The sequence below is a fragment of the Dissoconium aciculare genome (genome assembly GCF_010015565.1).
Source record: "Dissoconium aciculare CBS 342.82 unplaced genomic scaffold K489scaffold_5, whole genome shotgun sequence".
NCBI classification, from domain to species: Eukaryota; Fungi; Ascomycota; class Dothideomycetes; order Mycosphaerellales; family Dissoconiaceae; genus Dissoconium; species Dissoconium aciculare.
The window spans coordinates 1,124,600-1,146,607 of record NW_022984955.1 but is presented as its reverse complement, the minus strand read 5'-3'; the positions used below and the strand labels follow the sequence as shown (position 1 = coordinate 1,146,607).

At 56.7% G+C, this 22,008-nt stretch overlaps 10 protein-coding genes across 10 annotated transcripts; 4 read left to right on the top strand and 6 right to left on the bottom strand.

The window, feature by feature from the left end:
- Positions 1–279: 279 nt before the first annotated feature.
- Positions 280–1,323, top strand: K489DRAFT_388393 (uncharacterized protein; the record flags this gene model as incomplete). Its single annotated transcript, XM_033606413.1, has 1 exon — positions 280–1,323. The coding sequence occupies one exon, from the start codon at positions 280–282 to the stop codon at positions 1,321–1,323; it is 1,044 nt and encodes a 347-aa protein (XP_033460713.1).
- Positions 1,324–1,389: 66 nt separating this feature from the next.
- On the bottom strand, positions 1,390–2,093 carry K489DRAFT_204520 (uncharacterized protein). The gene has a single exon (XM_033599609.1). The coding sequence runs from the start codon at positions 1,883–1,885 to the stop codon at positions 1,457–1,459; it is 429 nt and encodes a 142-aa protein (XP_033460712.1). The 5' UTR covers positions 1,886–2,093; the 3' UTR covers positions 1,390–1,456.
- Positions 2,094–3,409: 1,316 nt separating this feature from the next.
- Positions 3,410–5,425, top strand: K489DRAFT_400959 (uncharacterized protein; the record flags this gene model as incomplete). Its single annotated transcript, XM_033607009.1, has 1 exon — positions 3,410–5,425. The coding sequence occupies one exon, from the start codon at positions 3,410–3,412 to the stop codon at positions 5,423–5,425; it is 2,016 nt and encodes a 671-aa protein (XP_033460711.1).
- A 256-nt stretch (positions 5,426–5,681) lies between these two features.
- K489DRAFT_379664 (L30e-like protein) lies at positions 5,682–6,867 on the bottom strand. The gene is made up of 2 exons (XM_033604709.1): positions 6,229–6,867; positions 5,682–6,148 (listed from the first exon to the last, which is right to left on the bottom strand). The coding sequence occupies exons 1-2, from the start codon at positions 6,467–6,469 to the stop codon at positions 6,024–6,026; spliced, it is 366 nt and encodes a 121-aa protein (XP_033460710.1). The 5' UTR covers positions 6,470–6,867; the 3' UTR covers positions 5,682–6,023.
- A 523-nt stretch (positions 6,868–7,390) lies between these two features.
- Positions 7,391–9,228, bottom strand: K489DRAFT_379662 (alpha/beta-hydrolase). Its single transcript, XM_033604708.1, has 3 exons — positions 8,498–9,228; positions 8,170–8,427; positions 7,391–8,116 (listed from the first exon to the last, which is right to left on the bottom strand). Exons 1-3 carry the CDS (start codon positions 8,816–8,818, stop codon positions 7,532–7,534), a joined length of 1,164 nt encoding a protein of 387 aa, XP_033460709.1. The 5' UTR covers positions 8,819–9,228; the 3' UTR covers positions 7,391–7,531.
- A 2,686-nt stretch (positions 9,229–11,914) lies between these two features.
- K489DRAFT_379661 (mitochondrial carrier) lies at positions 11,915–12,954 on the top strand. The gene is made up of 3 exons (XM_033604707.1): positions 11,915–11,964; positions 12,024–12,401; positions 12,463–12,954. Exons 1-3 carry the CDS (start codon positions 11,938–11,940, stop codon positions 12,634–12,636), a joined length of 579 nt encoding a protein of 192 aa, XP_033460708.1. The 5' UTR covers positions 11,915–11,937; the 3' UTR covers positions 12,637–12,954.
- A 529-nt stretch (positions 12,955–13,483) lies between these two features.
- On the top strand, positions 13,484–14,218 carry K489DRAFT_388389 (uncharacterized protein; the record flags this gene model as incomplete). The annotated part of the gene is made up of 1 exon (XM_033606412.1): positions 13,484–14,218. The coding sequence occupies one exon, from the start codon at positions 13,484–13,486 to the stop codon at positions 14,216–14,218; it is 735 nt and encodes a 244-aa protein (XP_033460707.1).
- A 155-nt stretch (positions 14,219–14,373) lies between these two features.
- On the bottom strand, positions 14,374–15,465 carry K489DRAFT_317968 (uncharacterized protein; the record flags this gene model as incomplete). The annotated part of the gene is made up of 1 exon (XM_033601275.1): positions 14,374–15,465. The coding sequence occupies one exon, from the start codon at positions 15,463–15,465 to the stop codon at positions 14,374–14,376; it is 1,092 nt and encodes a 363-aa protein (XP_033460706.1).
- A 586-nt stretch (positions 15,466–16,051) lies between these two features.
- On the bottom strand, positions 16,052–17,272 carry K489DRAFT_318077 (mannose 6-phosphate receptor domain-containing protein; the record flags this gene model as incomplete). The annotated part of the gene is made up of 4 exons (XM_033601286.1): positions 16,052–16,231; positions 16,320–16,633; positions 16,742–16,854; positions 16,917–17,272. The coding sequence occupies 4 exons, from the start codon at positions 17,270–17,272 to the stop codon at positions 16,052–16,054; spliced, it is 963 nt and encodes a 320-aa protein (XP_033460705.1).
- Positions 17,273–17,491: 219 nt separating this feature from the next.
- Positions 17,492–21,816, bottom strand: K489DRAFT_431038 (Spc7-domain-containing protein). The gene is made up of 2 exons (XM_033608431.1): positions 18,691–21,816; positions 17,492–18,634 (listed from the first exon to the last, which is right to left on the bottom strand). Exons 1-2 carry the CDS (start codon positions 21,767–21,769, stop codon positions 17,949–17,951), a joined length of 3,765 nt encoding a protein of 1,254 aa, XP_033460704.1. The 5' UTR covers positions 21,770–21,816; the 3' UTR covers positions 17,492–17,948.
- Between the last annotated feature and the right edge of the window lie 192 nt (positions 21,817–22,008).

Below are 22,008 nucleotides of genomic sequence, written 5' to 3'. Positions count from 1 at the left end.
ACTCCATCTCCATCACCAATCCCCTCACGCCCTCTTATTGGCCTTTTCCTTCTCTTCTTTTGATATTCCGACTCACCCAAAGGCGTGCTAATCCAAAACTACAACCAGGCATTCAATCAGACAATCCGAATCGAGTCGTGGAATTTTCAATTTTTTTCGTTCAATTTTTTTGCATTTTGGGGAGGGATTTTCGTTGTCACAGTTCTCCATCCGTCCGCCCACCATCGACGTCGTCGATATTGCTGTCTGGTACAACAATATCATTCGACAACCAACTCAATGCCAGTCCAACTACTCCCAGCATCGGCACAGGCCTTTGCGCCTCGAGGAAAGCCCGAGATCGTCCTCAACTCCAAGGTCGAGCCATGGCTTACTCAGACATTGAAGCGCATCAACCGGGTCAAGCGACCTCTCAACAGCGTGCCACAACATTTCCGGTGCTTGACCGAGACCTTGGGTGGTGACGCCGCCATCTGGACCCTCGCTTCTCTCATGCTGCCCAAAGCACCCGAGTCGGAATTGCGCAAGGATTCTGACCCGCTCGTCGAGGCCATGTTCAACTTTCAGCTGATTCACATCGAGGCCTACGTCGTGCACGTCGACATGGTCTCCCAGCATGAGGTCGCCTTCAAGTTGATGCCCGAGACCATCGAAGCGCTTGTCGACTACCACAAAGACATCTACTCCGTCGATGCATCCGCGAGTACCTGGAGCTGGCCTGAAAAGGAGACCCAGGTGAGGAAGATGCACGACGAGTTCGTCCAAGCCGCAAACCGATTTGTCTTCCGCACTGGTGTTCGTGCTTTGGAGGGTCTGGAGGAGGATGGCGCCGGAGAGTTGTTGGACGGTCGATCGGAGCAAGTCAAGAACGCCATCATGAACCTGTTTCTTCCTCTGCTCCCACCGCCACCGAGGATCGTCGATGTCATTCAGCCGGCTCCCATCCTTCCTAACCCATCGCTGTCCAGCAACTGGTGGAGCCCGACCCAGTTGGCTCCTACGCAACCCATGCCAGTGGACTCGTGGAAGGTCCTCCCATCAACGCCATCGCCGACAGGCTCTACCTGCAGTGACAACCACACGGTGTTCTGGCAGGACATGAGCATGAACCCGCTTCAGTTGCCGTCGCCGACGCCTTCGCTCAGCCAGCCGATCTACACATCCGCGCCTGCTCAATTCTACAGCTCGCCCGAGTGTATCGCGCCGCTTCCTTCATCCAGCTTCATGCCACAACATTGCGGCTCTGACTTTTCGATGGGCGGCTTCAACGATTTTGGCTGGACACAGGCCGCTTGGACTCCTCAATACGCCACTACCATGTGATCGGTCAAGTCCAGGGACCTTGCACGATATCTACCTTACTCAAGGCGTTCTACCTCCCTTTCCTGTTGATGTTCGGATGTGCAACCGTGTTGCCTCCCTCACCTTGACACGCGACCACGACCATAACTTAATGTCATGCAATGCGACGCGACACTGGCGATACCCGATGTTGATCATCTACCTCCCACGGACTTTTCAACATCACAAACAAAACACAAGGCATCTCGGATTGAGTTCTCACAGCGACTTCCCTTCTTATTTCTATTTTTTTCCTATTTCCCTTTATCCTTATTGGCTGTTCAGCAAGCGTTGCATTTTTTCGCATTTTTGCTTTTCCTAAGAACGGGTCAGATGGTGCAGCGCCCCGGATCATGCCGTCTTGACTCCCTGTGGGAAGACAAGCGCATGCACAAGAGGATAGGCCACTCCGACCTCGCGGTCTTTTATGGATACCTATCACGGGGCGCCGCGCGTACCTGGTCAAGGTCTGCTTCGCCCGCCGGCGATTCCTTGGTCCCAGTGTGCGCGCACATCTGGCCCTTATCACAGTGGCCCGCGACATCTGGCATGTCGTGAGTCGACTACTTCTCTTCTCTTTGCCTTTGCAAGCTCGTCAAGGGTAGTATTGGGCGCCTGGAAACCCATCGTACACTCCGGTCGAGCGAGCTAGCTCTCGCCGACAGCGGATACGATGCGGTGTTGAGGGCTACCCCTTTGCTGCTTAGACCGAGCACGCACGACGACGAAGTCACAACATTTGATCCCGGTGATCTACCTTGATGGTATTGTTTGTTGACTCGTTGGCGATCGGCTTTTTTTCCCAAAACAGAGCTCTGTGGCATTTGACATGCTCGGCTCGAACATAATATGACGCCTCACACGACCAGACACCAACAGAAGCGCTCCGCACTCACTCCCCTCCGAGTGCAGTGACTACCAAGGATTGCCTTCGCCCGTCGTTGTCGAAATAGCATCTGTGATGTTACATCGACCATTTCCCCACCGGCACACAGCGACGCTTGCGTCCGTATGCCTGTGGATGGATGACTACGGCGACGACATCCTCCTGCTCCCACCATCATCGGTGCAAAGCAGAGCGCGCTTCTTCATATGGGTGTTTGGAATTCGCTCCGAGTCCGACGAGGCAGCCTTGATTGGCGCGTTCTCGTTCGGTCGAGCTTTAGTGCGAGGTGTCAGAAGATAGCGACCACCTGCTATATTCCTCTGTGAGGAAAAGTCTCCGACGGGCTGTGCCCGGAATGAGGCGAACGGTGCTGGAAATCCAAAGTCCTCAAAATTGTCAGGACATGATGAGACTTTTTCTCTCTTTGGGTCGGGGATTCTTCCATCTGTAGCTAGTCTATGGTGCGATCTCTGCCTTTACATATTTCCATCGTTTCTTAATTCCATTGTTGAAATGTTCAGAGATTTCCATGTTCGTCACTATCATCGTTAATGCCGTGACTCTCCACATCGCTCGTATACGTCGTTGTCTTCATGGATCAAAGGATTGTATCATCAATACCATTGCCTGAAAGATGCGGTATATCAAGATGTCCGGTGTGACGTTGCTGTCGCTATCGGATCGATCTCGTAGTCAGCACTGACCTGAACCCGCCGATCGGAGGGAAATTGGGACACTGCACGGCCTCACGTCATCGGCTGCTTCCAAAGTGCGGCCCTTTCACGCTTCATGAATTACCTAGGCATTCCGATGGACGAGACACGCGCAAGTGGAGAAGTCTCCTCCAAAAGACTCCGTGCCACAATCGCGCACATGTCTGTTTTGCATACCCAATTTGCTAGGGAATTATAGAGTCGGAGGAAGTTCAAGCGGCACAACTGCGTCTGGAGTCTGGACATGCGATGGTGCCGAAGTGAACACGAATTGCTCACTAAGCGCGCAAGCGCATCCGCGACCAACCACGACATACATGAGTGAATTACAAGCACTTGCTCGTTGATGATACTCACTTGACGGCGGAGCGGACGCATACAGTCGTACGCCTTCTGGCGTAGTTCGGGCAGGACGCGAGTGGAGTCATCGCCAACACGCCAGGACCCCGAACCATAGACAACGACAATCATGTCTCGTCGGCTGACTTCAGAGCTCGATCAATTCACGACCCGACAGCAATCCACGGGCGCCAGCGAGCAAACAGGAGAGGATCAACCACCTAGTCCTCGACATTCATCAATCCTTCCCGAACCGCCGCGGCACCTCCGCTGGTCGATACCCATGTCTGCGCACAACCGCCAGTCCAGCTCGACCGCGGAGCGCGCACGTTCGACACTGTCGGAGGAGGACCTTTCACGACAGCAACGGTTACAGCGTGTCCTAATAGAGCTCTCGAGAGTTCAGGCGGCGGCTAGCGCAGCGTCTTCCATAGTAGCTGCATACAGCAACCGCACGCCTTCGCCAAATCGCCAAAACCTCTACGACTGGGCTCCCTCACAACATGGCCAGGATCGCGAAGCAGCAAGATTAGAGCGTCTGATGCTAGACAGCGCGAGAGATGAAGAGCAAGTTCAAACGGAAAGTCCGCGGACGGTCCAGCAGCGGTATCTCCCCTTCGAGGAGGCCCGCCGCAGCGCTCTGTTGACGAGCACAGAAATCGGACAGGAACATCTCCGTGACATGGGCTTGTCTGGCGCGGAGCAGTCTTCGCGAACACGCAGAATTCTCAGACAGCAGCCGAATCAGATCAATCCCCCGAGCGAAACCAATCAACAACGGAGAGCTCGTGCGGCATTGGGCATCCTTTCCAACTTGCAACAAAGGCGCGACTATCAGGCGATATCGCAGGCTGATATCAGGGCCCCGGCAATTTTGGGGGCCCAGATGCAGAGACTGAGGGCGCAGATGGAATCGTCGACGTCTCCAGTCGTGCCCAATCCATCATCGACATCTCCCGTCGCGCCCAGTCGATCGTCGTCATCTCTCCTGGAAAAGACGCTCCTCTACCTGGATGATCTGCGGGTTTGCGATGAGGACGAGCAAGCCATCGCCGCTGCGGCGAGTCGCGGCATCGTAAGGCGGGAGTTGGATACCGACAAGCACGGTGATTTCATCACCAGTCTCAACACTGTCGGGTCGTTTGCGGAGAGTTCATGGCTCCAGCCTGGTACCATCTTCAAAGGACATCAACAAGCGACCACTGGCTCTGATCCCTCTCATCCGGATGTTGCCTCTGTGGCCGCCGGAAGTGGCGGGCGCAGTCAGAGCCGATCGCCTTCAACCGCTAGCTTTCGTAATCTAACTCAGCCTTCGCACACGGTTGATGAAGCGCCTTCTGGCGCCTCCAATTCTCGGAGTAACCTTCAAGGCACACAGCCACGAAGCGGCACCAGCGCAGCAAAGGACCCCCATGATCAGTGGCCAGTCCGGGTGATAATCCACGCAGTGGACTACGACAAGATGCTCATCCAGGGCACCATGGAGGCCTACGACGTCCCTCAAAACAACGGGCCGGCCACCCTCGTGCCAACCCTCTGCACATCCCCCGACCAGGAATCCCAGCTCAAGGCCGGGCAGAAATCCGCCCCGATCAAGACCTACCTCGAAGGCCACATCATCGACCTCCGAACCCACTCCTTCCTGACCCCCGACCCTTCCGCCCTCACCGACCCCATCCCTCACGGCCCCCGCCACAACCCCTCCTCCAACAACCTCATCTACTCCAACGCCAACCCCTCCACCGACGCCGCCTACTGGCGCCAACTGCCCCCCTTCTCCACCCTCCTCCGCCACCCCTCCTCCTCCTCCTCCAGCGCCAGCGCCTCTTCCAGCGACCCGCTCGCGCTCATCCTCCTCTCGACATCGCGCCTCCAGTCCCTGCACGAGAGGTACATCTTCATGCGGTGGAAGGAGCGCTGCTTCATCCACAGCTCCAGCGAGCCCTGCGCCGACCCGGCGAACTGCTCCAACGACCAGGACCGCGGCCACGGCCTGACCATCTCGGGCTTCTACTACGTCAGCCTGCGGAGGAGCGACGGCGCCGTCGAGGGCCTCTACCTCGACAGGGACAGCCGCCCGTTTCAGAGGCTGCGCCTGAGCGCCGAGAACGCCAGGTCCGGCTGGCCGGCCTTTGAGCTGCGCTGAGCTGGGCTGAGCTGAGGGAGACGCTCCCTGATTCCCGGGGGGGTATGAGGGCGATGGGTTCTGGCGTCGCTTTTTCTTGATCTTTTTTTTGGCTTCCGCTTTCTGGGACTTTTTCGTGAGCGCGGCGTTTTCGGGGAAGTGTGGTTGTTATTGTTATTGTTTTTTGTCAACCACTGCTGCTACGGTGGCATACTAGTCATTTCAACACAGAGGAGGATACGGGGCAGACGGTCGGATATGTGTCTGGCGTTGCGCGGGAAAAAATGAAACGTTCGTGGCAAACATTTATACCCCTATCACCATGGCATGACATGCGGACGCGGGAACACGACGGTGGGTGGTAAATCGTCTTCTCATTTGCTGGTCTAAAAACTTTTCGAGATGTGGCCGAGTGGCAGGACGATCACGGATTTCGCGATGTTCTCCCCCCCACGATAGCTCCCAGTCTGCACTTTCATAAGAAAGGTGGCCCGACCGACAACCTTCTCCTCCAGTACAAGTCTGCTGCCCGTGCCGATCTCGTTCCTTTTCGTTGACCCGTACATGCGTGTTCGTTTTACCATCGGGAAAACCCCTTCGTCCAATCACCTCCCGACGTCTATTGCTCGGTCTGGAAGTAGTTGAGGAGGATGGAGCGCTCCTGGGACTCTTCACCCCAGTCCTTGACGACGACGCAAGAGCAGTTGACGACCTTGCGGGCGTTACCCTCACGGTCGATCTGGCCTGTGAAGCGATCGACACGTCAGCATTCCATGTTGCCCCCCATATGAACTTTTTGGAAAACAGGGAAACGAGCGACGTACACAAACCGGCCCACTCGCCGAGCTGCTTTCCATCCGGGACCTTGATGAGCGGGATCTTGTGCTCGCCGCACAGGGCGACGACCAGCTTCTTGTACGCCTCCTCCTCGCACGCCTCGTTGAGCACGCACATGTGGGCCTGGCGGCGGTCGAGGGCCTTGCTGGCCTCGCGGAGGCCGCGGGCGAGCCCGTCGTGGATCAGCGCGATCTTGAGCACGCCCTTGAGCGCGTCCAGGACGGACATGCCGCCCGAGGGCTTGTCGGCCGAGACCTCGACGTCCTCGGCCGCGCCGACCTCCTCGACGTTGGTGGGCTCTTCTCCGTCCGACTGTGGGGGGGAAGGAGCTGGTCAGCGACACGGTTCAAGGCGAGCGATTACGATCCGAGGGCAGGGCGGCAATGTTCGAGCGAAAGCCTGCACGAGACATGGAATGGTTCGGCGAGAGGCGTGGAATGGTCTCGTGCGGGCAATTCGTCGTACGGAACATTGGGCCCGGCGAGGACCATCGATCCAGTAAAAGCTCTCGGAGGACAGGCAAACGTACCATGTTGAACTCTGTGTTGACTGTTCTTCAAGTTATGTCGAAGTTCCTCAAAGAGATAAAGCGATGGTTGTTCGAACTGGAGAAGTGTGTGATTCTGCCGAAAGGCTGTGGAGATGTGTAGTAGTGGCCCTGCGGACTGATTGATCCCGCGAAATTCGTCCACGGCATGCTCCCGTGCGTCCCATGAATTTCTGCCATCCCGCTTGTGGGTTGCCAAGTCTTCGTTTCGTCACTCGATCGTCTTAGGGTTAAGCTAGCCCCAGGGTTGCGGCTCGCTCCATGCGCACGTGACAACGCACCTCAAGGACAACATGCATAGCAATTGATCATCATATTAAGTGTACGATCGTGGTTGTTGTGATGCGGACAATTCGGATGATGTGAGTCGTCGGCGTCCGAGGACCAATGATGTAAATGCTGGTGTAATCCCGCCATGGACGGGGAGATGTACTGTAGGTGTCCAGGACCAAGGCGGACTCTACTTCATAACCACTGAGTGCTTCATGTCCGGATTGTTACGGCAAGCTCGTCGACCCCGAATCTGAAGGAGTTGTCCTGCGCGGATAGTTCGCGATGGGCAGTGCACGGAACTTCGAAATGGACATATGGTGTTGCATCCTAGTCACTCGCGGCAGGGAACTTGGCGATACTGCATTACATGTGTAGATTTGTACATACTATATCGAAATGGTATCCAGTGAAACCCTAAGCAGACATGATTGACCTCCGCCTGGCGCCAAACAAGCGTCTTCGACAAACATCTAGGACTTGCCCAGCGCGGCCGTGACCGCCACCCGCTCCTCGATGAGTTGATGGAACTCACGACGTTTCTCCAGAGGCGCGACGTGGCCTAGGTTCTCGTGGAAGGACTTGGTCACGCCAGCCTCCTCGCCACCGAGCTCCTCGAGCAACATCTTCCCGTGGACGAAGTCGATCATGTTGTCGCCCTGGCCGTGGAGGACGAGGATGCGGTTCCGGCCCACAGCATCCCCCAGCTCGCGGAGCTGCTCGGGCGATTTGTGATGGAAGCCGGCGGCGTAGAGCTGGCAGATGAACCCTCGAGGCGTGAAGGCGCCGGGCGAGAGCCGCTTGGACAGCTCACCGGCGGAGAAGCGATCGCCGTTGGTTGGGAACGGTTTGACCTCGAATTCGGTCTCGTCCGGCTTGACCAACCATTCCGCCGAGTAGCAATCTGCTTTGACCTTTGCAAGTTGGCCGTCCAGCGGCTTTGGAATCATGAGGTTGATGCGGTTGCGGAGGTTGTCTAGATAAGGCAGGGTGCGGACGATCCTCGGCGCCGTTGAGATGAGGTTGAGACTGCAGATCCGTTCTGGGATTTGCAGACCCTGGGATGTTGTTAGTCTTCGGTCCCGACGTTCTTCGTGACGAGCTCAATCACCAATTCCTGAGCGATCATGCCACCCATGCTGATGCCGATGACATGGACACTTCGCTCGTCCTTCCAACCGACGTGATCCAGTAATTCGACGATGTCGGTCGCCATCTCGGAAGTGGTGTAGAGAAGGAACGGCTTGTCGCTCTCACCCATCCCTCGGTTGTCGAAGATCAGGCATGTGTATTGGTCGGCTTGGAGGTGACCGAAATCCTTGGTCTGCCGTTGCCACGTCTTCATGAAGCCACCGAGACCCATGATCCACTGTTCACGGCATCAGCTCGAGATCAATTCGTTCGGCAGATGGAAGATTCCGAGGCGGAACCACACGTACAATGAGCTTGTTTGGGCCATGGCCGTGAATCTCATATGCAAGCTTGAAAGGACCACCGCGACCCTTGGCCACGTCAATCTTGCCCGCCGAATTAGGCTCGAGCTTCCAGTTTACGTGTGGGAATTCCGGATGCTCTGTGATCTCGACTGCGGTCATCGGCCTTGAGCCGTCTAACGAGCGCGTCGTGGCATCATCGTCGCCGCCAACGAGGTTCCCGAGAAACGTCTGTGCCTGGTGCAGCGACTGCGTCAGCCACCCAGGAGTGACGCTCATGTGGATATTTGGCTTGGCGATGGTCAACCGCCGCTTCAGATCGTCCATGAGGAAGTTGTCGTTGTTGTGTATCCGGAGTGATGAAGAGCACGTGGGCGTGGCAGGAACAGCCTCACTAGGACAAAGTTTGGATCGGCACTAGCGTTGCAAGGATCGCGAAGAGACAACAATAACGATTGCGAATGGCGACGGTACTTCCAGTGACGTTTCTAACAGCCATGGAAGTCTTATAGAGGATACTTGTTCAAATCCCGAGAAGATTATTTCACCGGACGTAGGACGTGATTCGCAGTTGCCGGAGCCAGGTAGGAGGATCTGAGGTTGCGGTATGTAAGATGGAAACGGGTTCCAGGGGCGCGTGCGCTATCTATCTAATGTATCCATGTGGCGGTCTTCACAAGGTCACGAACTTGGTGAGAATGATCGGACGGCAAGATCATGTGTACATTTGCGATTTGGTATGAATAAGCAATTCCTGTGGTGCTCCAGGGCTATGATTGCGATCAGACACCCACACGTCGTTATATGCTTGTTGAAGATGACTATAGATGCAGTAGTAGTTCAGATGATCTCTTCGAGTCGCCGTAAGCTTCCTGCGCCACGCCCGTCACTATCTGGATGCACATGTGCATTATGAGATATACTGTGCATAAAGTGCGTGGCGTGTCAGGTGGATATTCATAAATTTAGTGTTCATTGGAGATCACCATGCAAGATCGCAAGCATAATCGAGAGGCACGGCATTCAAACAAAGGATTACAAAACATTTGAAGAAAACCCACATGCAGTAAAACGAGCACACATTTACGGTGGGTAGCAGTGGATAGATGCTCATGTCACGCCCATGTACGCATGCCTAGGTACCGTACAGTAGTATGATGGGTAAGTCTTCAGTACGAGCACACCAGCACTCTGCCGCTTGAGAACAGTTCTGACCCAAACACCAAATATGAGACAAGCAAAGTGACAGGAGAGACTGGTGATGAGAGTCCAGGTGGCCGTCAACCACCGGAAAATAGTACAGCAGACCTCGACCAAAGAGCCGACTGTACCGACGTTGACAGGGATCCCTCTCGATCAGCCTAGGCAATTCGTATCATTATTTTACTGTTGGTGAACCACAAGCCCTTCTTCATCATAGAGAGGTAGAGAGGGAGAGAGACAGAGGAAACCACGGAACCACAAGCGGATCGGAAAATATCGGCGGCTATCTAGCGGGAGACCAAGTCGCTTCCACGAAGGCGGCGGTGTGGAATACCAATGGATCGACGTGGGAACTGCGGAAAATGTTTGGGAATGCCTCACCTCACCGGAGACTGGGCGTGGGATGGTCCACATACACGGAAGATGGACTCCTGTAATAATAACAGGTTGCGCCGCGGTGAGAGACAAGTGCACAGTATCATATTGTATGTGCTGTAGCAGTGGAGGATGCACCTGGATGGGGGTTCTTGTGGGGAGGGAATTGACTTTTTGGGGGGCAGGCAATGGGGAATGGGTGAGCCTCGGCGAAACAGGCACGTGAAATGTTCGCAGAGCAGGGGGAGAGAGGGAATCAGGGAGACAGGGAGAGGGAGAGCGAGAACACACCCGACGCACACACACACACACGCCTACCACACCGATCACTCCGAACGGTTTGTACAGTGCAACTCGGTTTTGTCACCACTGTGATGATTGATGAGGAGATGCCCTCACGGTTCCATGTCAAGGATGTAATGTCTATCTATGATTGGAACCACGACGACGAAGACGACGACGACGACGGTATGCAACACGGTACCCAGGACTCACCGCGGCTATCTATATCTGGTGATAGCAATCATAATTGGAAATAATAGAGAATGTCGTTGCAACGTGACAATGGGCATACACAGCAACAACAACAGTAGGCTGCGCTCGGGTCGTTGAGGTGTCAAAGCGGTATGGATCTGGGAGAAAAAAAAAAGAAGGGATGGGATGGGCGCCAGGAGTGTGCAGTGCTGTGCTGTATGTACGTCTCCTTTCACCACCACCGTCCATTATTCCCGGCTTTCCCTCTCTCTCACGCCTCTCTTTCTTTCTCTGTACTCCATACAGTACCTTCCAGGGTCGCCCAAATCTGTGAGGTGTCGGACGGACCACACGGACCAACTTTCCTTAGCCGGGCGTTCGCCGGCCGGGCGTCCTCCTCCAGCTTGAAAACAAATTTCACCTTGCTTGTCCTCATCTCGACCCTCTCTCTCTGCTACATCCGACCCTCTTCTCCATTCCATCTACTCTTCTTTTCTCAGAGCAGGCAGGCTCTTGTTCTTCATCTCCTCTCTAAACTAATCATCGCGTCTCTACCGTCGCTATGTCCGGTATGTCTCCATTCCCGATGACCGCGCCGCCTGGCCATGTTCCGGAAGCTGACCTGAAATCTCCCAACAGTCGAAAAGCAGTCAATCAGTTCGTCTACCACCCTCACCGACCCATTCGGCACGAGGAGCTCCATTCGCCGTGTGCGCCGGTGTTTCCACCACCTGACTTTCACGGCGGTCGGAGCTCCGCATGCGATTTTGCAATGGCATTGGCCGATGCGGCATTTTAACAATGGCTAACATCGATAACTTCAGTGGGCATGCCCCCCTTCGTGGTGGACTTCCTGAGTGAGTACAAGCCCATATCCGAGCCGACCGAGATGGCTTTCGATGAGAATGTGCATCTCGGCCTTTTGGCGAGCTTACCGAAGCTACTTCCAAGAGCTGGAAGCAGATTCCGGCCCAAGAGAACAACGCTGACCAGATCGCAGTGGGTGGTGTCTCCGCCGCCGTCTCGAAGACCGCTGCCGCTCCCATCGAGCGTGTCAAGCTTCTCATCCAGAACCAGGTTCGTGATCGAAATTGCATGCCGATGACCGACCTTCCGCGGCGGGATCGCAGCTCAGCTTCATCAGACGCGCAGATGCTGATAAGCCGTTTCAACAGGAGGAGATGATCAAGGCCGGTCGTCTCGACCGCCGATACGACGGTATCGTCGAGTGCTTCCGCCGCACCACCGCCCAGGAGGGTGTCGCTTCCCTGTGGCGTGGAAACAACGCCAACGTCATCCGTTACTTCCCTACCCAGGCCTTGAACTTTGCCTTCCGTGACACCTTCAAGTCCATGTTCGGTTACAAGAAGGACCGTGATGGATACTGGTGGTGGATGGCTGGTAACCTTGCCTCCGGTGGTGTAAGTCGCGTCCCTCCCCGCGGCGACCGGTTGTGAATCGTACACTGACGACGCCACAGCTCGCCGGTGCCACCTCCCTCATGTTCGTCTACTCCCTCGACTACGCCCGTACCCGTCTCGCCAACGACGCCAAGAGCGCGAAGAAGGGTGGTGAGCGCCAGTTCAACGGCCTGGTGGATGTCTACAAGAAGACCATCGCCTCCGACGGTGTCCTCGGTCTCTACCGTGGTTTCGGTCCCTCCGTCGCCGGTATCGTCGTCTACCGTGGTCTGTACTTCGGTATGTACGACTCGCTCAAGCCTGTCGTCCTCACCGGCAACCTGGAGGGCAACTTCCTGGCCTCCTTCTTGCTCGGATGGTCCGTCACCACCGGTGCTGGTATCGCCTCATACCCCCTTGACACTGTCCGTCGTCGTATGATGATGACCTCCGGTGAGGTGAGTAATTTCTGCCCTTCTTTTCTCCGGCTCATGATCCCATCTCTGACACGTTCGCCAGGCCGTCAAGTACAAGTCCTCCTTCGATGCCGCCTCCCAGATCATCGCCAAGGAAGGTGTCGCCTCGCTCTTCAAGGGTGCTGGTGCCAACATCCTCCGTGGTGTCGCCGGTGCTGGTGTGCTCTCCATCTACGACCAGATGCAGCTCATCATGTTCGGCAAGAAGTTCAAATAAGCGACTCGCCCCACAACACGACCAGCTCACACCGAACGGACGGGCATGTGAGACGATCTGCCGACCGCTGTGAAGGCAGGTCCAAGGTGCGCGGTGAAAAAGTGTGTTACTGCTCTGGATGGCATGGGATCAGCTTGGACAGGAGACAGTGGCATTTTGTTGGAGGACCCACGAGATGTGGTTCTCCGACGAGCCGTATCACGTCCCCTGACGTTGATGCATGTGTACTCTTATTTCCGCCCCGGGCAATGCTTTCCCCTGTATTACAATCGGTTGCTCTCTTTTTTAACTATTGGTGTATAGAGGATCTCCAAGCGACACTTTCATTTCTCATCTGCCTGGGTGCCCATGTACTGTCTCTCTCTCTCTCTGCTTCATCAATCTGTTGTTGTTATTATGTCAACAGCTTGGCGCACCTGCACGCTACAGTCCATTATCCCAAGGTTTCCGAAGGGTTATTACAGCAACCCTGCACCGTACCTACACAGCTGTCTGTCTGTTTCAGACTGTAGCTCCCACGTGACGAGCTGGAGACCCTGTTCAGGTGAGAGAGAGAGACCCTGTGGAGCTTTCGCTGCAACGTCATAATACCCGCATCAAAGGTATAGGATACATACTACAGTATACTAGGTAGGTAGGTAGGTACTTACTATAGCTCTGTCGCGAAACAGTAGCCTGCTGCCGCTGCTTCAACCAACATCATCCCGTCGACATTCACGAGTTTATGATCACGAACTCATACCTTCACTCTGATCACGACCTCATACCTGCGCTCTCAACATCACGATCATAACAAGTCCCTCCATATCGAACATTCCAGGCGCGCGACAGGCCAAAGGTCACCACGATGCCGCCAGTCCTGGTACACATTGACGACCCCATCGTCCCAGTCGCTCAGGCGATTTCAGGAAACCAATCCGACAACGTTTCATCACAACAACAGGCTCCATATCCTCCCGCCAGACCCGGCGCTGCGGCAGGACCAGCACCGACTTCATATGTATCTGCACCACAGCCGCAACCACAACCTTCCAGAACAACAACAACAGCACAGACCGATCGATATGCGCCCCCTCCACCGCAGCCAGGTGCTGTCCCGATACCACCGTCACAGCAGAACACCCAGCAAGCACCCGCGCCCACCTCCCTGCCTCCTCCACCCAAGGCCGGCGAGGCACCGAACCCAACTCCCGTAACCACCATGCCACCCCAAATGGGCATCCCGCCTCCCCAACAAAACTACACGCCGACGCACAGCACATCTGCGCAAGCCCCGCCGACAGCATCATATCCGCAGCAACAGACCACGCTCAACCTCGGCCCGCTGTCGTCGCCGCCGGCCGGCTATCACCAGAACTCCTACGCGCAGGAGATCAGCTCCGCGCAGCGGGCGTCGCTCGGGCAGCATGAGCAGCGGGAGGGATATGCGCTCGGACTCGGATCCGGAGCCGGTCCGTCTTCCGCCGGCGGTGATGCCGCGGGAAACGTCTGGAACGCGGTCAAAGGTTGGGCGAACGTGGCAGGCACCAAGCTGGCCGAGACGGAGGAAGAGGTCTGGAAGAGAATCAACGGGAAAAAGTGAAGAGAGGAGGTCGGTCAGTAGAAAGGCGTTGGGTGCAGCATGCGGGTGTGAAGATCCGCTCTGTGTGCTGCCCCGCCATACGTCGGAGGAGTAGTAGAGAAAGACGCGTCTTCCAAATCTACAAACGTGTCGAGAGATCCTCATATCGTTTCATCTCATTTCGTTTGCAAATCTTCCACCTCCAACTCCACCCATCGCATCACCCCCGTCCCCCCATCGCAATTGACGTACTCGAACCTCCCCTCGCCCTCCTTCAGGATGCACACCTCATGCCACGTCATCAGCCTCCTGCCCTCCCCGAACCTCTTCGCATGCGCCATCGCCCCGTTGAAGATCCTCAGATGCGACGCGTGCCGCGACGACCACCGCTCCAGATCCGCCCAGTTCCGGAAGAAGCCCGCCCCGCACGTCTCGCGCACCATCTCGCCCTGGTCGTCGAGGTTCCGCAGGAACCGCAGCCCCAGCGTCCCCGTCTCCTCCGCGTGCGACCACAGGTACTCCATCCCCTCCATCAGCGCCCCCTGGAGGTCCCCTTCGTACGCCCGCCGTTCCTCCTCGCCGCAGCCCGCCCAGTGCTGCCCGGACCGGATGTGGCAGATGTTGTCGAAGCGGTTGCGCCCGTGAACTCTCTGTCCGAGCCCCTCCGGGGGCGGAGCCGGACGCTTCGGGAGATTCCCCTCCGGGGGAGGAGGGAAGAGGTCGTGGGCAGACGCCGGGATGCGGTCGCGCCCGGCGCCCCAGTACGCGGTGAGTTCGTGCGCCGGCTGCTCGGCGCCCGGGAGTCGCGCCAGGCCCGGCCGGTGCTCGAGCCGGGAGTAGTTGGTCTCGAGCCGGGCGGCGGGCGCCGAGAAGGTCTCCAGCCACAGCCCGACCTGGGCTTTGTCCGCGCCCAGCCCGCCCCAGACCCGGACGAGGTCGAGCTCCTCGAGCGCGGCCTCGTAGCCGCCCCCGTCCGTGAAGTATGCCGCCCACACCCGGGCGCCCGCGAGGTCGAAGCCGTGCGTCACGCGGAACGTGTCGGTCGCGGCGGCGCGGCTCCCGGCGAGGATCGCGGCGATCGCGTCCTCGCCCGCCCTGGACGCTCCGGCGGCCCCGCTGCTGCTGCTGTGGGACTGGACCCCGACGTAGATCGTGTGGATGCGCGAGACGCCGTCGGGCAGTTTCAGCGTCCATCTCGGCACCGGCGGGCGATGTCCGCTGGGTTTCTTGAGGGGATGGGTCCGGCCGTTGGATCGTGCGGTCGCCATGCTTGCGACGACGACGACGGAACCCGTGAGCGATGTCCGCCTCGAGGATCCCGGTCGCTCGGATCAATCGCGCAGCGGGGACCGACAAATCAATCTGGATCCCGTGATCCCGTGCGAATGGTCGTTCGCGAGCTTCCTTGGAAGACGTACTTCGGGAGGACTTCGATGTGGGTGGGTGATGACGACAGTGGATCTTCCCCACAACGTTCCAAAGCTTTTCGTTTTCGAGGACTTCGATGGCCCAGATGATTCATCATGTCAATGCGAACAGTGCGATTGGAACGATTTGTTCTGTGATTTTTCCCCCCATGGCGGTCGTGGCATTGTGCTCGGAAACTGCGTGAAACGGTGATGTTTCGTTCCGATGTCCATCCTTCGTCCCCCGGCGGCACAAATTCCGATATCGAAGTCGAGGAGCGGCACATAGGGAGATAGAGCAGATCTATGGCCATCCACAGTAGTCTACGGGTAATCGAAAGTGGTTCACGGATAATCTAAACGAAGACCCCTCTCAAGAAGCAATTATTTTTATATCGTCAATTCAGTGATACAGGTTTCGTGGGTCGGCACCCACTCGTGATCCATGCTAATCTTCCCATTCCTCGTTGAGCTCGTCGATCAAACGGTTCTCCGCGTCGCTGTCCCCCCTGGATCGCCCACGCGCACCCAGTCCGCCCGTGGTGCCGTTCATGCCGCCGACGCGGCTGTAGCCCCGCCTCGAGGGCAGGAATCTCGCACACGACGAAGTCAAGATGATGAAGATGTCCTGGTGGAAACGGTCAGCGGGTGAGGAAGGTGCGTGAGAGCGCGCGCGAGAGAGAGGGAATCTTCCCGGGGGGAGGGGGAGGACTCACGTGAAAAAAGGCAAACATGCCGGCCCAGAGGTCGTAGTTGGGGAGCTGTCGCCAACCGCGTTGCTGCAACACGACGCGGCTGTAGACGCAGCCTCCCACCAGGTAGACCAGCACGGCGATCAGCGCGACGATGCCGAAAACGCTGGCCGGCCCGACGGACTCGGGCTTCTTCGCGGTGCTGGCGCAGGCGGCCGGCGATCGGCCTTCGAAGATATACGTGCACTCGTCAGGGCTGCCGATGAAGCTGAGCTGCAGCTGCGGCGCGAGCGGGTCCTGGTCGCACAGCATGCTGATGATGGTGTTCTTCCTCCTGCCTCCGGTGGAAGGTCTGGAGGGTTTCTTGGTGTCCTCGCCGTCGCCTTCCTTGCCCTTGGACGGCTTCTTGGTATCCTCATCGTCGTCGTCGTCGAGGATCGCTCGACCATCGATCCCTCTCTTTGAATATGATCGCTTCGTCGAGGGCTCACAGGGGGATCCGTCGGTGTAGTTGAGGACGAGTTTCCTTCCGCGCATCACCGGCTCCGCATTCTGAAGCCTGTTGTTACAACATGTCAGCCGTTGCGCAGAAGCGTCTCGCGTCCCAAGCTCCTCACATACCCTAACGAATAGAATTTGCCGGAATGTTTGTAGTACGCCGACACGTTCTTCCACAGATGCTCTTCGATGCCGACCACATCCTTGATGGGCTCAATGACGGGCCCGCAGATGTTGAGGGTGAAGTTGTAGCCGATGTCGTAGCCGGTCGCGTTCCAGCTGTGCGTCCGCGGGTTCTTGGATTTGACGGAATCCGGCCGCGGGACTTGCAGGCCACTGAGATCGAACAATCGGCCTGTCGTGGGCGACGTGATGGTGCAGGGCTTCGCAGGCGGCTTCTCGGTCGATTCTCGTCGCGACGCCGCCGCGGTGAGATCGACGGAAAGATAAAGCGCTAGGGAATAATAAAGGAGCTTCATGGCGGTCGCTGTCGGTGCGACGGTCGCACGCTCCGTCGGAATATTCTCGCGTCGGTCGTGTTGAATGTGGACAGGCGATGCATGCAGGTAGAAAAACAAGACGTGCACGATGAAGTTATGTCTATCCGTTGGCAGATCGCCGTATCCAGGCACCGTTGTCCATGATGATCAAGCGGGCGGGAATGCCAAGAACTTCATCAGCAGGAACCGAACGAACGGCCCAGGAATTCGCGTCCATCATCCCCACGTGGCTCGGCTGCATTGGTGCATGACGCCGCAGGACGATCGCAATCCTTTCCGCTCCGAGTTCATGTCTCCTGAGGGCGTTATTACACTTGTTACGAGAGAAGTCATTGTTGCGTCCATGCCTGACACCTGTTGGACGGTGGTTCTGGCGAGTCTGTCTGTGATGGGCGAGCCTGTCGACTATGGCATATTCACGTTCAACAGTCAAGCCAACGATCATCACCTGTAACGGCCGTGGCGTTCGGAGACAATCCATGCCCAGTACAGTACAGTACAGTGCTTCGGCATCACAAGATCAACGGAAGGGAAGTGAACGTCAAGCGCGAGAAGGCAGATGTCAAAGGCAGAATTGCAAGTGGGTATCATCTCATCTCGGAGCCAGAAATAAAAATCATCAGTTTGAAAACACCCCCCCGGACCCATCGAGATCTCACTTCCGCGAGCCCTTGGGCCCTCGCGCGATGAGTTTCTCCCTCAACTTCCGCACCGCGTCATCCCAGCCGTCCATGGCGTCTCCGTCGTGCGCGCGGAGGAATTTGGTCATGTTCTTCTCATCGTACTCCTCGCCGTAGACCACCGCGACCTGCGGCTTGACGGAGAAACTCCACTGGAGGTCCGCTCCCAGGCTGGGCTTGATCGAGAAGGAGATTCGGACCTTGGTCCGGACCTTGGTCAGGAGGATGTTAGACTCGATGTCGAGTCGTTCGTCGCTGATGATCTTGGCGTTGGTCGGGGTCTCGATGTGTAAGCGTCGTTCGCTCTCGGCGATCGTCTCGGCCGTGTCCCAACCGGTGCTGATCAGCCCGAGCAAGTCAGACGCCTTGGTCAAATATTGCGGCAGTCCTTGACATGTTGCCTGAAGGAGCTGCACAAAGAAGCGACGGGTGGTAGTCAATGATTCTCGACCGCGTGCTTCATCACCAATGTAGGTCAGTCTGATGGGCGCATTCGGGCTCTCCGCTGGCTCGGAAGCCGCGTCGTCAACGCTTTGTCTGAAAGCCGCAGGATGGAAAAAGAGTTGCAGCTGCGACTTGTATGTCATGGTTAGTGTCGCGGGCGTCGCTGTCGCAGAGGTGATGGACCATCCCGTAGTATCTTCGATGCGTTTCACAGATTCTAGGAGGTACGTTAGTTTCGGACATCCACCATTCACGTCGGCTGATACGGCTCACCTGTGAGTGCTGCTATTTCGCTGACCGGGATGCCCCTGCATGCCTCGCGTACGCGGTTGGCCTCTAGCATAGCAGCAAGCGATTCCTCTTTGGATTCGGCGAGTTGAACAGCCAGATCATCTTGCTCCTTCACTTGCTGTCTCAGCTGTTCCAGAATTTCCCGTTTGGCCGCAAGCGTAGCGTTTGTAGCCTTCAGGGTTTCCCTGCAGTCTTGCAGGTCTTCCTTTTCGCTCTCAGAAACAAGGTTGACGACTTTTTCAAGCGCATCTGCCTCCGCGGATAGTTGCTCATGCTGGGCCATCAGATCGGGCAGTACTCGCTCGATCATCTTCTCCGATTTGCTGACGATGTCATCGTCCTTGATGAGATTTTCACCGATTGTTTGGAGGCCCCCCATGAGTTCATCGAGAAGTTGGCTGCGCCAGGCGTACCACATCTCCTTGCTCCGTAGACGCGCATTGGTTTTCATGTCACGCATGTACACATCGAGCTCAGCCTTTCGAGCTTTATCGGCATTTGTGTATGCCAGCAAGAGCGGTGGCGTCTCATTGGCTGTTTCGGCTTCGAGTTCGGCAACCATCTGCTTGCCCTCCCTCGTGTAGCGTTTGAGTTCGTGGCATGCGTGTTGATAGAGTTCCAGCTCAGGTACCGTGCATGCGGCGGCGACCACGCTGGATTCAAGGTTGAGCACCTCCTGAGATGCAAGGTCGCCCACAGCTGAGCCGGCCTCGTGGGCCTTCGAAGGAGTCGCGACGGTCGTCATCCGACGCTTCGTTGTTGTGAGATCCATGAATTTGATCCCGGCTTGGTTCAAGAAGTCGGCCAAACCGATCTGGTTCGCTGGCTCGCCGGAAAGCTTGATCTTCTTGAGATCTTCAGCCAAATGTTTAGCTGGTGACAGATTTGCCTGACCCTTCGCCACCGCCTTTGGTGTCGGGCGACCTCGCGGCGTGATCGCCTTCGCTGGGGAGAATTGGTGGGCAGCAGCTAGCTTCTTCGGCGTGACGGTCTTCAGAGTTTCCTTTCTGGGGGTTGACATGAGCTTGATGGAATCCGTCAGGCTCTTCGGGTCGTCTTGAGAAGTCGATTTATTCGGCGACCTGCTTGATCGGCGCGTTGATGATCTTGGCTGCCTGACAGACAATGGAGTGCGCTCTAAACCTGGTGATTGCGCCTGTTGTTGCTGCGATACCTGTCGTTCCGGCGTGAGGTAGGCGGGCGTCTGATTCTGCTTTGCAATCGGTGACTTGGCGGGCGTGGTCGAGACGGTGACAGGAAGCTCAGGATAGACAGCTGGCGAGTCCTCGGGAATCGAGTTCTCTCCACTGTGTCGATCCCTCACACTCAAGAACGGACTTGCTGATTCCGAAGCGTCGGCATCGAGGGACTTGGCGGTATCTACTGCTCTATTCACAAGCCTAGGCGATTGTAGTGAAAGTTCCGAGACATCGGCGGGAAGTCTCGCTTGTTTTTGAAGAATGGGTGTCAAGAGCTTCTTCGGTCCCAGCTCTGGCGCATCCTTGTATCGCGTTTGGTCTTTAGGAGTCGTGTTGACTGCCGAGCGAAGTGGAGAGTCATTGGTTTGAGGTGTGATAGGCCGGGGCTCAGAAATGAAGGGATTCGCATTAATCGCCCCCAATGCAGTCGTAAGCTCCATCGTGAGCTCCTCATTCTCGTCGGGGGTCTCGTCCTCGGCAATTCTTCCTGTGCTCGCAATGCGCCCGACGGCTCTTGTGAATTCCATCGTCGCTTCGTCCATAGTCGCATCTGCGGCGGACGAGCGCCGGCTAGAATTGCGGCTCTGCGAACCTTTGCTGGGAGAAGAACCTTGGTGGATGCCTCCGACAGCCATGGTTAGATCCATCTCGCTGCCCATGGAAGATCGAGCTAATGAGGCACGTTGTCGCTTCGTGGAGGGTTCGGTGGAGTTCTCGGCTGCGGCGCCGGGTCCATTTGTTGAACGGCGCCTCTTCTGGCTAGTGATCTTGCCTACGACCTGTGTGAACTCCATCGCACCATCAGACCCGGGTGAGCTCTCTAGGTTTTCGCTCGGCTCCCTGACGATGCGGCCGACAGCTCTCGTGACGTCCATACTGACGTCGTCGTCTTCGTCCTGATGGTCTATGAGAGGCCCGGCGGACTGTAATCCAGAGATCTGCGCATTGAACCCGGTCGAGAACGGATTCACATTCTCTTGATCCATAGAGGCAGCGGCGTCCGTTTGCTGACCTGCAAGCTTTTGTACCCACGGCTGGAAAGCATTGGTGATTTCCTCCGCAGCAAGCTCCATAGACATGTCCCCGTATTCGTCGTATGCGATGCCCCTCGTACCCGCCATGTGCGCAGCCTGCTTAAGGGCTGCTTCCAAACGAGCGCTGGATCCCGTGCTGGAGTCGCTTCTTCCAGATTGAACGGTGTTGTCGGCGATGTCCAGGCTCATTGCTGTACCGGTGTTGCCTTCGAAATCTTCCTCCTCGTCTGCATCGTCTTCCTCGGCACCAGAACTGTCGCTGCTGCCGTCTGCTCCACTCGAGTAGAAGTCGTCCGGGTTGTTGAAGTTCATCGGTGGGATGCCAGAGCTCCGACGATACTTCTTGCCTCTGTTGGCAATCTCAGGTTTCCCGTTGCTGAAGAGATCTTCGTCCTGCGACTCGTCGGTATCTGAACTTGCGGCCGGGGAGCTGCTTTCGCCAGAGGCCAACCCCGAAGCGCGTCGAGTGTTCTCCGAGGTATCGGTAGACGTTGTGTGGTCACGCGCAGACTCGATGATGTCCCATGTGTGTAGAGTGGCTTCCGGCGCAAACGAGACGCGTCTGTTGATCATCGTCTTGCGTCGCGCTGCCTTTTCGGCGTCCTCATTTTTCGATAATATGGATCTCGTTGCTGGTATGAATGCTGACTTTCGTCTGTTCTTGGCCTCCTTCTTCATGGCCTCGAAGTCAAGGTCGTTGTCCAATGCGCCAGGACCTATGCTCTTGCTTCGGCCTCGTCGGCCTCCTTTCTTTGGCGACATCACGATGCCGGTCAAGCCCATCTGATCGTCGAGGGCCATGGGCGCATTGTTCTCCTTGTCGTCCATGGTTGCGTCGTGAACAGAGAATGCGCAACGTGCATTGTTCAATCGCACGTAATTATGTTGCTCGGCGGGGCACACGTCAGGGTAAACAATCAAAACAACACACGAGCGGACGCGCCGTGGTAGCGCGCTTTCGGGCCGGCCACGGTCCGCTCAACACTTTCAAGCTTGTTGGTTCTGTCCAGTACATCCACCTGTAAGCTTTCGTCATACCATTGCCTCAATGTTGCTATGATTACATT